The sequence below is a fragment of the Sarcophilus harrisii genome, chromosome 1, assembly GCF_902635505.1.
Source record: "Sarcophilus harrisii chromosome 1, mSarHar1.11, whole genome shotgun sequence".
Taxonomy (NCBI): Eukaryota; Metazoa; Chordata; class Mammalia; order Dasyuromorphia; family Dasyuridae; genus Sarcophilus; species Sarcophilus harrisii.
The window spans coordinates 685,067,387-685,079,634 of NC_045426.1; the positions used below are offsets into that span (position 1 = coordinate 685,067,387).

The window sequence follows — 12,248 nt, forward strand, 5'->3', positions numbered from 1 at the left end:
TTCTTTAGCTCATTTTACAAATGAGGTAAGGTTAAATGACTTTTCTGGAGACACATTAGAAAGTGAGGGATTTGAATTCTGGTTTTTTGGCTCTGGGTCTAATATTCTTTTCACTGTGCCACCTAGCTGCTCTTTAGTTAATCAAAAGCAAATCTCATCTTTCAAGGAGAGGTATTTGATTTTGTAAACTGATTGAACAAGAATTGAGAATTCCTCTAGAAACAGATCCAGGGAAAAGTCTGTTGTAGATTTCAATTCAATATGCATCTAAAGCCTAATATCATTTTAATCACTCCCATATAATAGTGCTTTTATGAGGAAGAGCTTTTAGAAGGCTTATCCAGTAGGAACATTCATCTCTGTGTATGGAAGGAGTTGCCTGTAAGCTTGTTCAAGTGAAAGAAGAGCAGGCTTAGCCTGCTCCCTTTCTGTGGGCTCTCCTACTCTGCCAACCCAGAGTTGAGTGAGTATGCAGGACCTGGAGCTCTGAGAGTGATCCCAAGCAAAACTCCTTTTACAAATGAGAGGCAGCTGGATTTTGTGAAGAAATTCTCACTCTGCCACCTTTGTGCAAATCATTTAACTTTTTGGACTATATGGGTTAGATGATTTTGAAGGACTCTTTTGCCTCCTGAGTCCTAAGGATCAAGGAGAAACAGGTCAGAAGTATAGAACATGTGAAATAGTCCAGCAAGAACTCTCTTATATAAAGAAGTAAAAGGATAATGTTCAGGGAGAGACTTCATCATGCTAGCAAGATTCTGATGGTGTTGCAATTGGGACTTGATGTTTCCAAGAATGAGAACCTATATTTATATTCTGCATAATCAATAGTCAAGAAAAATGAAAGTCACTGTTTGATTGGCAAACTTTTTATATTGTAGAAAGTACCAGTGGTTAAAGATGAAGAAGAACCAGAAGAGGAAGATGAAGAAGAAATGGGTCATGCAGAAACCTATGCAGAGTACATGCCAATAAAATGTATGCCTTACTGGTTTGCCATAGAATTGTTGTTGTTGTTGTTGTTTTTTGTTTTGTTTTCTTTTGCTAAATATATTAGTTTGGATTTTTCATTGGAGATCAATTACTAGATTTCAACTTGGCCACTTTATATTTTTGCTTTGTTTTAACTTTTTGGTTTTTATCTGTGAGAGTTGTGCTTGGATTGATTAAATTATGCATCCTTAAAATGTTAGAATTTTAGATCATTCCTGTGTATCACAGTTTGGATGATAACATTGTCTTGCTTTGCCATGGAACTGGAACTTTCTTAAGCTAGTTTACAACAGAAAAAAATAGTTTGTCCTTGGTTCATGACAGGAATGATGTCATTGTAGCAGTTTAGCAGAACATTGCCATTTTCTTCCCCTTGTTAAACTAAGATACTTTTAAAAAATAATTTTCCATTATTGAATTAATCTTAGGAGATTTGTCGTATTTAAATGTCATTTCATTGCAAAAAAAAAGCAAACACTTATGGATTATGTTCTGTTTCTGAAATCTTGGAAACTATATTTCTGCTGTAAAGATGTATAAAGAATACATGTATACGTTGTTCTAGAAATTAGAGGTGGAAAGGACATTGTACTAGAAAAAGGGTAAATTGGGGGTACTATATCTCACAAAGAGGCAAAGGAAACCTATTATATCTGAGAGAAAGAATGGAGGGGGATGAATATAGTGGCTATTTTACTGCCATCAGAATTGGCTTTAAGAGAAAAAATTTTAGACATATTTAATTTATGGTGAAACTTCTCCCATCTCATTGAAAAGTGAGAAGGGAAAATTGAAAAGGGAAGGAATAAGCTAAGCAGAAGGGAATACGGAAACTGTGAGGGAAAGGATAAGATAGGGGGAGGAACTCTAAGGTGGGAAGGAGGGATACTAAAAAGGGAGGGCTGTGAGAAGCAAGTGGTGCTCACAATAATACTGGGAAGGGAGGGGTTAAGGGGGAAAGAAGGGAGAAAAGCATAATAAATAGGGGTTAACAAGATGGCAAGTAATACAGAATTGGTAATTTTAACCATAAATGTGAACAGGGTAAACTTCCACATAAAGAGGAAGCGGTTAACAGAATGGATTAAAAGCCAGAATCCTACCATATGTTGTTTACAGGAAACACACCTGAAGCAGGGAGATACATGCAGAGTAAAGGTAAAAGGTTGGAGCAAAATCTACTATGCTTTACGTGAAGTCAAAAAAGCAGGGCTAGCCATCCTGATCTCAGATCAAGCAAAAAGAAAAATTGATCTAATTAAAAGAGATAAGGAAGGGCACTATGTCTTGCTAAAGGGTAGCATAGATAATGAAGTAATATCAATATTAAACATATATACACCAAGTGGTATAGCATCTAAATTCTTAAAAGAGAAATTAAGAGAGCTGCAAGAAGAAAAAGACAGCAAAACTATAATAGTGGGAGATCTCAACCTTGCACTCTCAGAATTAGATAAATCAAACCACAAAATAAATAAGAAAGAAGTCAAAGAGGTAAATAGAATACTAGAAAAGTTAGATATAATAGATCTCTGGAGAAAACGAAATGGAGACAGAAAGGAGTCGGCTAACAATAAGAAATCACTTTTGATAGAATTGGTCACAATTGTGTTTAAATTTACTAATCCTAATTTTTATAACAGTAAAAATTGGCCTCAGACATCCTGATGCAGTAGTGGAAACCAGCTCTTTATCCAGTGTCACACCCCCTGATGTTTGGTATAAAACATCTATATCTGAAGAAAGCATTGATAATGGCTGGTTATCAGCATTACAACTTGAAGCTATCACCTATGCAGCCCAGGTATGATGTAGTACTAGTAGTATTTAAGATTGTTTTTGTGAGACTTTTTTATATTTTTATTTATATTTATATATATATATATATATATAATATTTTATATTTTATTTATATATATATATATATAACATTTATTATAATTTATATTTTAAATATAAATTATATAATTATTTATAATTATTTAATTAGTTGTTATAATTAATTTAATTATTATAAATTAATAATTATATAATTAATTATTGATTATTATAATTAATTTAATTATAAAATAATTTATATTATATATATATAATTTTTTTTTTTGAACAAGAAAAAATTGTTACTTTCTTGGAAAAATCATTGTGGATCTCATGTCCTAAAAATATATTCAGTTTTGTATCATTTTTTTAAAAATATGATTCATTAAATGCCTATTCTCTTTCAGCAACATGAAACATTTCTACCTAATGGAGATCGAGCTGGATTTTTGATAGGTGATGGTGCAGGTGTAGGAAAAGGCAGAACTATAGCTGGAATAATTTATGAAAATTACCTATTGAGTAGAAAAAGAGCATTATGGTAAGTTCAGTAATTGTCCAACTATATAATTAGGAAATGTGCTGCAGGTTTTGTTTGAATTGGGGAGTGGGAGTCTCTAAGACAGTGTGGTGTGTTTTACTCAATTTTTTTAGAATAATGTGATCTCTGTGTTTTCCTTCCCTTTTGACAGGTTTAGTGTATCAAATGATTTAAAATATGATGCCGAAAGAGATTTGAGGGACATTGGAGCAAAAAACATTTCGGTTCATTCATTAAACAAGGTGTGGAAACTTTTTACTATGTACGATTGAGGCAAAACTTTAGGTATGCTTGTGTGAGGAGACTAAAATGCATGCTATATGTATTTGTGTTGTTTTTGACCAAGTGTCAATTTATTGTAAAGGAATTTTAAGCAGATTAATTGCTTTCGAGAGAGTGAGTAATTTGGAATGTTATTTTCCTCAGAGGTCAGAGGATATGCCTTGATTTGAATTCATTATATTTTCAGTATCCACAAAATGCTGTGGCATATGTGTACTTTTTACTTAGAGGTCTAATCTCATGATGGTGACTAGTGGGGAAAAAAAGGGAGATGTAAGAATTTTCATATTTTGCTGTGTAACAGCTTTCCCAAAGTAACTGATGGCTGAATTCTTTCTAACATCATCTTGACCACAGATGCTACTTGTTACCCTATAATGTAACAGTTACATTAAAAGAATACTAAAAGTGCTGCTGAGGCTATGGTTAGAAGGTGCCAGATGGAAACTGCATCCAATAAGAGGAGCTCTCTGTAGCTGAGCTCGTCCCCTTATTCTAACAGTCCTGTCACCACAAGAAAACCCTCTATATCCACAGCCTGACCAAACAGCCACATGAATATCCTGCTTCTTTGGAAGGAGGAATGCTGACTTAAACATAAAGTCAGTCATAATGCTGACCTTTCACAGTTCTTTCCCATTTTCATACCCAGTAAACAGTTATTATCATTTTATAGGTGAGGAAATTTATGGCACATTATGGTTCAATACCTTGCCCAGTACCAAATGGCAATGCTAGGGCTATAAAAATATTGATGCAAATTTTTTGAATGTAGAAGGGAAGTGTATATGTTCTGTTTCTCATTTGCCCCACTGTTAGGTTATACCAAAATGGCTTGAGATTCTTAGTATCAAAGCTGGACTTTGTAGCATCAATCCTAGTATACTGAAATTCCCATAATAAGCAATTGGAATGTCTTGCAAATTTGTTTGTGATTGACCTTTGACTATATAACTTCTATTTTTATGTTTAATTTAAAAAAAAATTCTATAAAGAGAAAATACATTTTGAAAAAATCCAGTAGTAGAATTTTATTCTAGATCATTCTGGCAATGTTTACTTAAGTATTTTAATATAATAGTAGATTGTTTAATACATTGAATGGGCACCGAATGTCAGCAGAAGTTTTAAAGACAAATCACTTAAAAGCCCACAATATGTGGCTAGTATCTAAAAATATTGTTTGATCTCATATAATTGGAAATAAAAACCCTATTTATATTTCTTGAGGTTGATCTCATACACTGTAGAATTTACACAAAATTCAAAGGAAATCGCCCACCTAGATAAAGTAGTGAAGTACTCATTCAGTGTGTGGTAAAGTGAAACAGGGCCTAGCCTGAAAGTCAGAAGATCTCTGTTCTAGTTTCATCCCTGTCACTCATTATGATTTTAGGTAAAATATATTAAACAAGCTTAATATCTGCACTGTCTTCATTTCTAAGTTTGCTATGAAGATCCAGTGAAATGTTGAATGTAAAAATATTTTTTGGTCTCTAAAGCTAATTGTGAATAATAATTATTCTTTCTCTTCTAGTTTAAATATGGAAAAATTTCTTCTAAACATAATGGAAGTGTGAAAAAGGGCGTTATTTTTGCTACCTATTCTTCTCTCATTGGTGAAAGTCAATCCGGTGGTAAATACAAAACAAGATTAAAGCAGCTTCTACATTGGTGCAGTGATGATTTTGATGGAGTGGTATCCTTTACATGTTAGAAAAAAGGGGAGCTAAGCAGGTTATTTATGTAAAAAGGAATTTTAAAATAGTGTTCCCAAGTAAAATGATAGAATAAGGATATAAGGAGAGGTTCATTGGTTCTAGAAGTGAACAAATGATATGTTGTTCTCTGAAAATATAAATGTTCATTCTGTAAATATGAAGATGAGCATTTTCTCCCACTTCATAGTTTATTTTTTCCAATTGAATTCCAAATTTTTCCTCCTTCCTTTTCCCCTTCCCCAAGATGACAAGCAATCTGATATATATTATACATATAATCATATTAAATATATTTCTACATCAGCTCAAAAGGGAAAAATCATGAGAAAGGAAAAAAAATTGAAAATAGAACTATGCAGATCAAAGCATACTTTTTCTCTACATGTGGATGTAATTTTCTATCATGAGTCTTTTGGAATTATCTTAGACTTGGCTTTTCTCAGCAATGCAATGCTCTATCAATTGATCAAGATGAACATGTCTTTATAGCAACCTGATCATGTCAAGAAAAGTAATTAATTTAATTCCTATGTGTATTGTCAAAGTAAACTGAAAATTGTTTCAGTGGTCTTCTATGCATACTTCTAGATCTGATATTTAGAAGAATTAATTGGATTATCTCCAAGACATTTGTGGACACAATCTCCTATTCTCATTCACTAATTCTCTCTCTCTTTCTCGATTAATTGACTTTCCAACCTTTATATTCCTTCCCTGGACAAAAATGTCTATGTAATAGGTCTTCTCCCAAAGCCTGGGAATCCTGATTTTTATAAGATTACTTCCTTGACTCAGTCTTATAGATAGTATTTGATGAATGCCACAAAGCTAAGAACTTATGTCCTGTTGGTTCTTCAAAGCCAACTAAGACAGGCTTAGCTGTACTAGAACTACAGAACAAACTGCCACGAGCCAGAGTGGTTTACGCCAGCGCCACTGGTATGTATTTACCACCAGCATTCCTATTCTCTTTCCTATACCACCCTTGTCATAACACTAATGGTTGGGGTTTGGGGTCTTGTTCTTTTTTTTTTCCCAAAGGTGCTTCTGAACCGAGAAACATGGCCTATATGAACCGGCTTGGAATTTGGGGTGAAGGAACCCCATTTAGAGAATTCAGTGATTTCATTCAGGCTGTAGAACGAAGGTAAACAAATATAGAAGATTCCATTTTGTCATTTTTAGACATGAAAACCATTTTCTTTTAAGTTTTTACTCTTTTAATTATGTTACTGAGTTACTTTGTGTTGGTGTTTTTCAGAGGTGTCGGTGCCATGGAAATAGTTGCTATGGATATGAAGCTGAGAGGCATGTACATTGCCAGGCAATTGAGCTTTACTGGTGTGACCTTCAAAATTGAAGAAGTTCTTCTTTCTCAGAGTTATGTTAGAATGTATAATAAAGCAGTAAAACTGGTAAGCTTAGCTTTTTCTAGTATTTTTTAAAATTCATGTTCTTTCAAACATATTGCTTAGTGTGGTAAAAATTATATACCCACATGATGTCTAAAATGGTTAAATAGCTTTATTTTTCTTTAAAAACAACCACCATCCCTATGAAAAAGAAAAATACTTGGATAACTGGTTACTAAATCAGTAACTACTGTTTTATTTTTAGAAGCTTTTAAGTTTCCTCTTACTGAGTTAACATTTTGAAAACCTATTCATGCCCATCAGTCTTATGATTGTCTAAAATTTAGAGTATTTTTTCCTACTAAAAATACATATCTGATAGAATGTTATGGAAAATTAAATGTACTATTTATTCTATGTTAACTATATAAACTAGAAAATGATAAGAGGAAAAGACTCTTTGTTGATTCTTTGGTTGTGTTTTCAGATGTAGTCTGAAACATTTTTGAGGATATTTATTTGAAAAAGTTTCTCTTTAATTGTACCATGTGTAAACTATTGATATTTCCTTTTATTTAGTGGGTAAATGCTAGAGAGAGATTTCAGCAAGCCGCTGATCTTATAGATGCAGAACAGCGAATGAAGAAATCTATGTGGGGGCAGTTCTGGTCTGCTCATCAGAGGTTTTTCAAATATCTATGTATAGCATCCAAAGTCAAGAGAGTTGTACAGCTAGCTCGAGAAGAAATCAAGAATGGAAAAGTAAGTTATTGAAAGATTTAGACTAAAAGACCTAAATTTGTGTGGCAGAAATTATGATGAAGCTTCATTTTCATTATCTGACTAAACAATCTCGAAGAATTCCTTTCATTTAAAAAATTCTGGGTGTCTTTCAATGGTGCTGAGATTTATCATATTTGTAGAACTTGATTCATTTTTGCTATGGTAATTTAAAAACAAATATTTGTTATTGTATAATAGCTTTTATAAGAAACCATGTCTCTATATCAAAGTTTAATCGTACATTCCTACTTTGTTTCAAACTTTTATATTTTTATCTTTTACTTAATCTATTTTCTCCTGTCTCCAGTGTGTTGTCATTGGTCTGCAGTCAACAGGAGAAGCTCGAACTTTAGAAGCCCTGGAAGAGGGTGGAGGAGAATTAAATGACTTTGTGTCAACAGCCAAGTAATGTCTTCATTTTTCTTTTTGAACTTTTTATCTATGTATATGTGAATTGTTCAGTAACTAAAATGGTTTCCTCCAACATTTGTTAGAAAACTAATGTTCAAATTAATAATTTGAGCTATTAGTATTTTCTGACTTAATTGTTAGACTTCCACACTGAAGACACTTTCAACAGGTTTCTTTATTATCTTGCAGCCTGAGACTATTTTGCATATCAGCAGTGCTCATGGCCTAGTGATTCTGGAGCTGTAGGGTAGCCATCCTTAAAGCAAAAACAAGTAATATATGAACCAACTAGATTCTATAGGATGCAAAAACAATTTTAGGGACAGAGGTGCCCCATCTTTCATTACATACCTGCACAATGTTTGAGGCCCAGGTTGCAAAGAACCATTGTAGTATGGTGTATTAACATCGAATCTATGCTTTTTGTTTATCTTGATAGTAATTTTTTTTTAACCTTTTAAATCAGTACCAAAAACATATTGACCACAACTCATTTCTCCTCGTAGCAACTCCAATAGCAAAATTAATGAAATAGTCTTCTGGTTTCCATGCCTAGCATCTCTTACCTTGAAAATAAGTATTGAGTATTGAGGCTGATTTTACTTATTAAAAGTACTGTGCTTTTAATGGAGAACATTGCTTGATGCGTGAAATAATTACCTTGGAGGAATATATGATTTCTCCTGGTACATTTTTATGTATTTTTAAAAATTATCATGATGTATTTCACCTTAACTTTGTTGAATATTTGAATACAAAGGATTGGAGTAATTAACTCTTAATTTATAAGAAAATCCTAAATATGTATGTATTTTTTCCTACTAAGTTAGTAACATGTTATTAGGATATAATAAATAGAGTGCCAATTTTTTATTTTTCTATTCCTTAAATAGAGGGGTATTACAGTCACTCATCGAAAAACATTTTCCGGCTCCAGACAGAAAGAAACTCTTTAGTTTGCTTGGAATTGATTTGACTGCTCAGAGTAACAACAGCTCACCCAGAGATAGTCCTTGTAAAGAGAATAAAATAAAGAAACGCAAAGGTAGGTTTATATTCTTCTCTAATGCTTATAGGAATTTGAGCATTGGGAAATGATAAACTTTAGAAGCAGTCCTTAATTGGAGGTATTCTGAAACAGATGTCAACCCTAGGCCTTTTTATCATGTACTGAATACAGTTTTCTAAAAAGTGGACCTGAACCAGTGTCATCCTCCCAGTGTTTTACTTACTGGTTTTCGGTATATTGATTATTAATTATTCTAAAACATAAGAATCCTGTCATGGTAGAGCTTTCAGAATTTAAACGGTGAAAGTAGCTGAAGAGCATGAGAACAAAATTATTCATGCGTCCCGTTATCTTATGTTGTATTGTATTTTACAACCATTGTCAAAACTTCTGTATTAGATTCTGATAGTCCAGTTACCAGACGATCAGGAAGTATACTTTGCCAAGTCCTCCCAAAGTATTCAATTTCCATTTAAGGTTCTTGGTTAGCAAGACAGTTTGGTGGTAGTGACTACTAAGTGCTAGCTTTACAGTCATGAACATATACATTCAACTTTTTTCTCTGTTAAGTATTGGATTTTGTGACTTTAGAAAAAATCACAACCTCTCATTGCTTCCAGCAACTTGAGGAAATTTACTGTACTCTCTTCTCCCTCATCCCCCCACCCCCAACATGGCCTCAGGAGATAGACAAGGTTTTCCCAACAGATCTTGTCCATCTGCATTAGCAAACATTGTGTTTTTCTACATGTTGACTGGGAAATGAAAAATGACTGTTTTATAGAACTTGCTTTGGTTGAAATATAGTTTTACTACATTTTCATCATTTAAACTGTTCAAATTTGTGAGTCAATTGATAGTGATGTTTAATCCTTCTCAAAACTATTAATTGCTCATTATTTAGAATTTACTGTTTCTTCCTTTAAGATGAATAAATATTTCACTTCTTAACTGAATTTTTCAAAGAGAAGTTTCTATATGATGGTTTGATTGGCACATAGATTTTAAAGGCAAATACTTCAATAAGGCAAATGATCAAGATTCCATTTCTATACAGGAATTACATAGGAGTTGCATGAGAATAGAGACTGTTCTGTTATCCCCAGCACAGAGCTAGGACACCCTAGGTATTTAATAAATAAGCACATGTGGATTATGGTATTCTGACTTAATTGAGAGAGGGGATAGGGAGAAGCCACAGGAAAATTAATACTGGATCTGATGTTTGGGAATTTTACAAATATGTATTTTATGACAACTCATTTTGTTTTATGGTGCAACATAGGGGAAGAAATCAGCAGAGAGGCCAAAAAAGCACGGAAAGTTGGTGGCCTTACTGGAAGCAGTTCTGATGATAGTGGAAGTGAATCTGATGCCTCTGATAATGAAGAAACTGACTATGAGAGCTCAAAAAACATGAGTTCTGGAGATGACGATGATTTTAACCCATTTCGGGATGAATCTAGTGAAGATGATGAAGATGGCAAGTTTACATTTTCTTAATCTTTAATACATTTAAAAATAAATTCTCATGTTTGAACTTTTTTAAAATGTATGCAGTGTAGTAATAAAATAGCAACTAAAAGTTGACTCTAGAGTATTGTTTGACTAGTGGTTTTACCAGTGGTTTTGTGTAAGTAATCCTTCATCATCCTGCACGATCCCCAAACTCATGTGCTGACAAATTTAATTTCATTTAATTTTGAATCAATTTCTTCTTATATTCAGATCCTTGGTTAATCAGAAAAGACCACAAGAAAAGCAAAGAAAAAAAAAAGAAAAAAAGTATTGATCCAGATTCTATTCAAAGTGCCTTATTAGCGTCAGGTCTGGGATCAAAACGACCAAGTTTTTCTTCTACATCTCTTGTCACTACTCCCAATAACACACAAGGTAGGGTTGTGATTTCTCTACAGAGGAAATATATAAAGTATTTTAAGTATAACAATAAAAAAAAAAAGCTTAATACTGATTTTATTGACTTTCTAATATAGCTAATAGTAATAGTAACAGCAACAGTCTTGTAACAAGTCAGGATGCTGTTGAAAGAGCCCAGCAGATGAAGAAAGATTTGTTGGACAAATTGGAAAAATTAGCTGAAGATCTTCCTCCTAATACACTGGATGAACTTATTGATGAGTTGGGTGGTCCAGAAAATGTGGCTGAGGTAATTAAACGAAGACTTTGTATTGTGTATTAGGGAAATTTTGACAACTCTTAGTTGATAGTAAGGGCTCTGATACCTCAGTTGAGACAAAGTACCACTTTGTATTCCTCCAGATGACTGGCCGAAAGGGGAGAGTTGTAAGCAATGATGATGGAAGCATATCTTATGAGTCAAGATCTGAAGCTGATGTGCCCGTGGAAATTCTAAATATCACAGAGAAGCAGAGATTCATGGATGGGAATAAGGCAAGTTTCATGGAAGATACATTACCTAAATCTTGGGGAGTAATTTTACCTGGACAAATTTTACTATCAAATATGGCTTGTGTGGCATTAATAGTTAACATATTTTTAAAATAATGCTGTAATAGAACATATCTACTATAATTCCTAAAAATAATTTTGTTGTGCTTTTTATGCTCTTTAGAATATTTTCATTAGGTGGTATTTAAAACTGAATCCAGGACTGACTTTTCCCAAATCACCTAAAAGCATTTCGCATTATCCTATTCACCTTTGCCATTTAAAATTGGTGACCTGATTTAGAGATGGAGTCATGATAGATTTGAATCCTGTGTTCCTAAGCAAGTTATGTAAACTTGAAACAACAGTTTCCTTATGTATAAAGTGAGCATTTTATTTTAAAAATAGGCTTTGTTTAGGTCAATTGGCATTATATAGAGAGTGCTTTGCAAACCTTAAAGCACTGAGCTTATGGTTTGCTTTATTTGCCTGGGTATATTATATTCAAATGCCATTTGCTATGAGGATATTTTCATGGATTTATAACGTAACTGATAAGGGCCAATTTATAAATTTGGGTGGCTATTAGACTATTTCCTGAAAGATCTTGAATCATGACAACTTTTAACAAATTTAAGATAATTAACGACCGATTTCTTCTCCAGCTTGTTACTGTAACTATTAGACATGATTGCTAACAAGAAAATGATAACAAAATTTCTTTCTTGAATCACATTTGGACAAAGATAATGATAATTTAGTGGCCTTTATAGGCTGAAGGCCATAATTTAAAGTAGATGACAATAATCATTTTCTGTTTTTGAATATGGAGTTTGCTTACATGTATGACTAAATGGAATTTCAAGCACAGATTTCATAAGTGCAGCTAAAATTTTTTTGGAGATTTTGAATTTGATATCTCATTA

General features: G+C 33.0%; 1 protein-coding gene across 3 annotated transcripts in view; it reads left to right on the forward strand.

The window, feature by feature from the left end:
* The window catches only part of SBNO1 (strawberry notch homolog 1), a 73,770-nt gene that overhangs the window by 43,003 nt on the left and 18,519 nt on the right, over positions 1 to 12,248 (forward strand). For all 3 annotated transcript variants that reach the window (XM_031948454.1, XM_031948455.1, XM_031948453.1), the window contains 15 exons: positions 885 to 981; positions 2,640 to 2,800; positions 3,222 to 3,355; positions 3,507 to 3,597; positions 5,175 to 5,336; positions 6,162 to 6,297; positions 6,400 to 6,505; positions 6,620 to 6,773; positions 7,290 to 7,472; positions 7,801 to 7,898; positions 8,798 to 8,949; positions 10,199 to 10,396; positions 10,642 to 10,806; positions 10,908 to 11,080; positions 11,194 to 11,325. In XM_031948454.1, the coding sequence (XP_031804314.1) occupies positions 885 to 981; positions 2,640 to 2,800; positions 3,222 to 3,355; positions 3,507 to 3,597; positions 5,175 to 5,336; positions 6,162 to 6,297; positions 6,400 to 6,505; positions 6,620 to 6,773; positions 7,290 to 7,472; positions 7,801 to 7,898; positions 8,798 to 8,949; positions 10,199 to 10,396; positions 10,642 to 10,806; positions 10,908 to 11,080; positions 11,194 to 11,325 (2,142 nt within the window). The remainder of the gene's footprint in view (positions 1 to 884; positions 982 to 2,639; positions 2,801 to 3,221; positions 3,356 to 3,506; positions 3,598 to 5,174; positions 5,337 to 6,161; positions 6,298 to 6,399; positions 6,506 to 6,619; positions 6,774 to 7,289; positions 7,473 to 7,800; positions 7,899 to 8,797; positions 8,950 to 10,198; positions 10,397 to 10,641; positions 10,807 to 10,907; positions 11,081 to 11,193; positions 11,326 to 12,248) is intronic.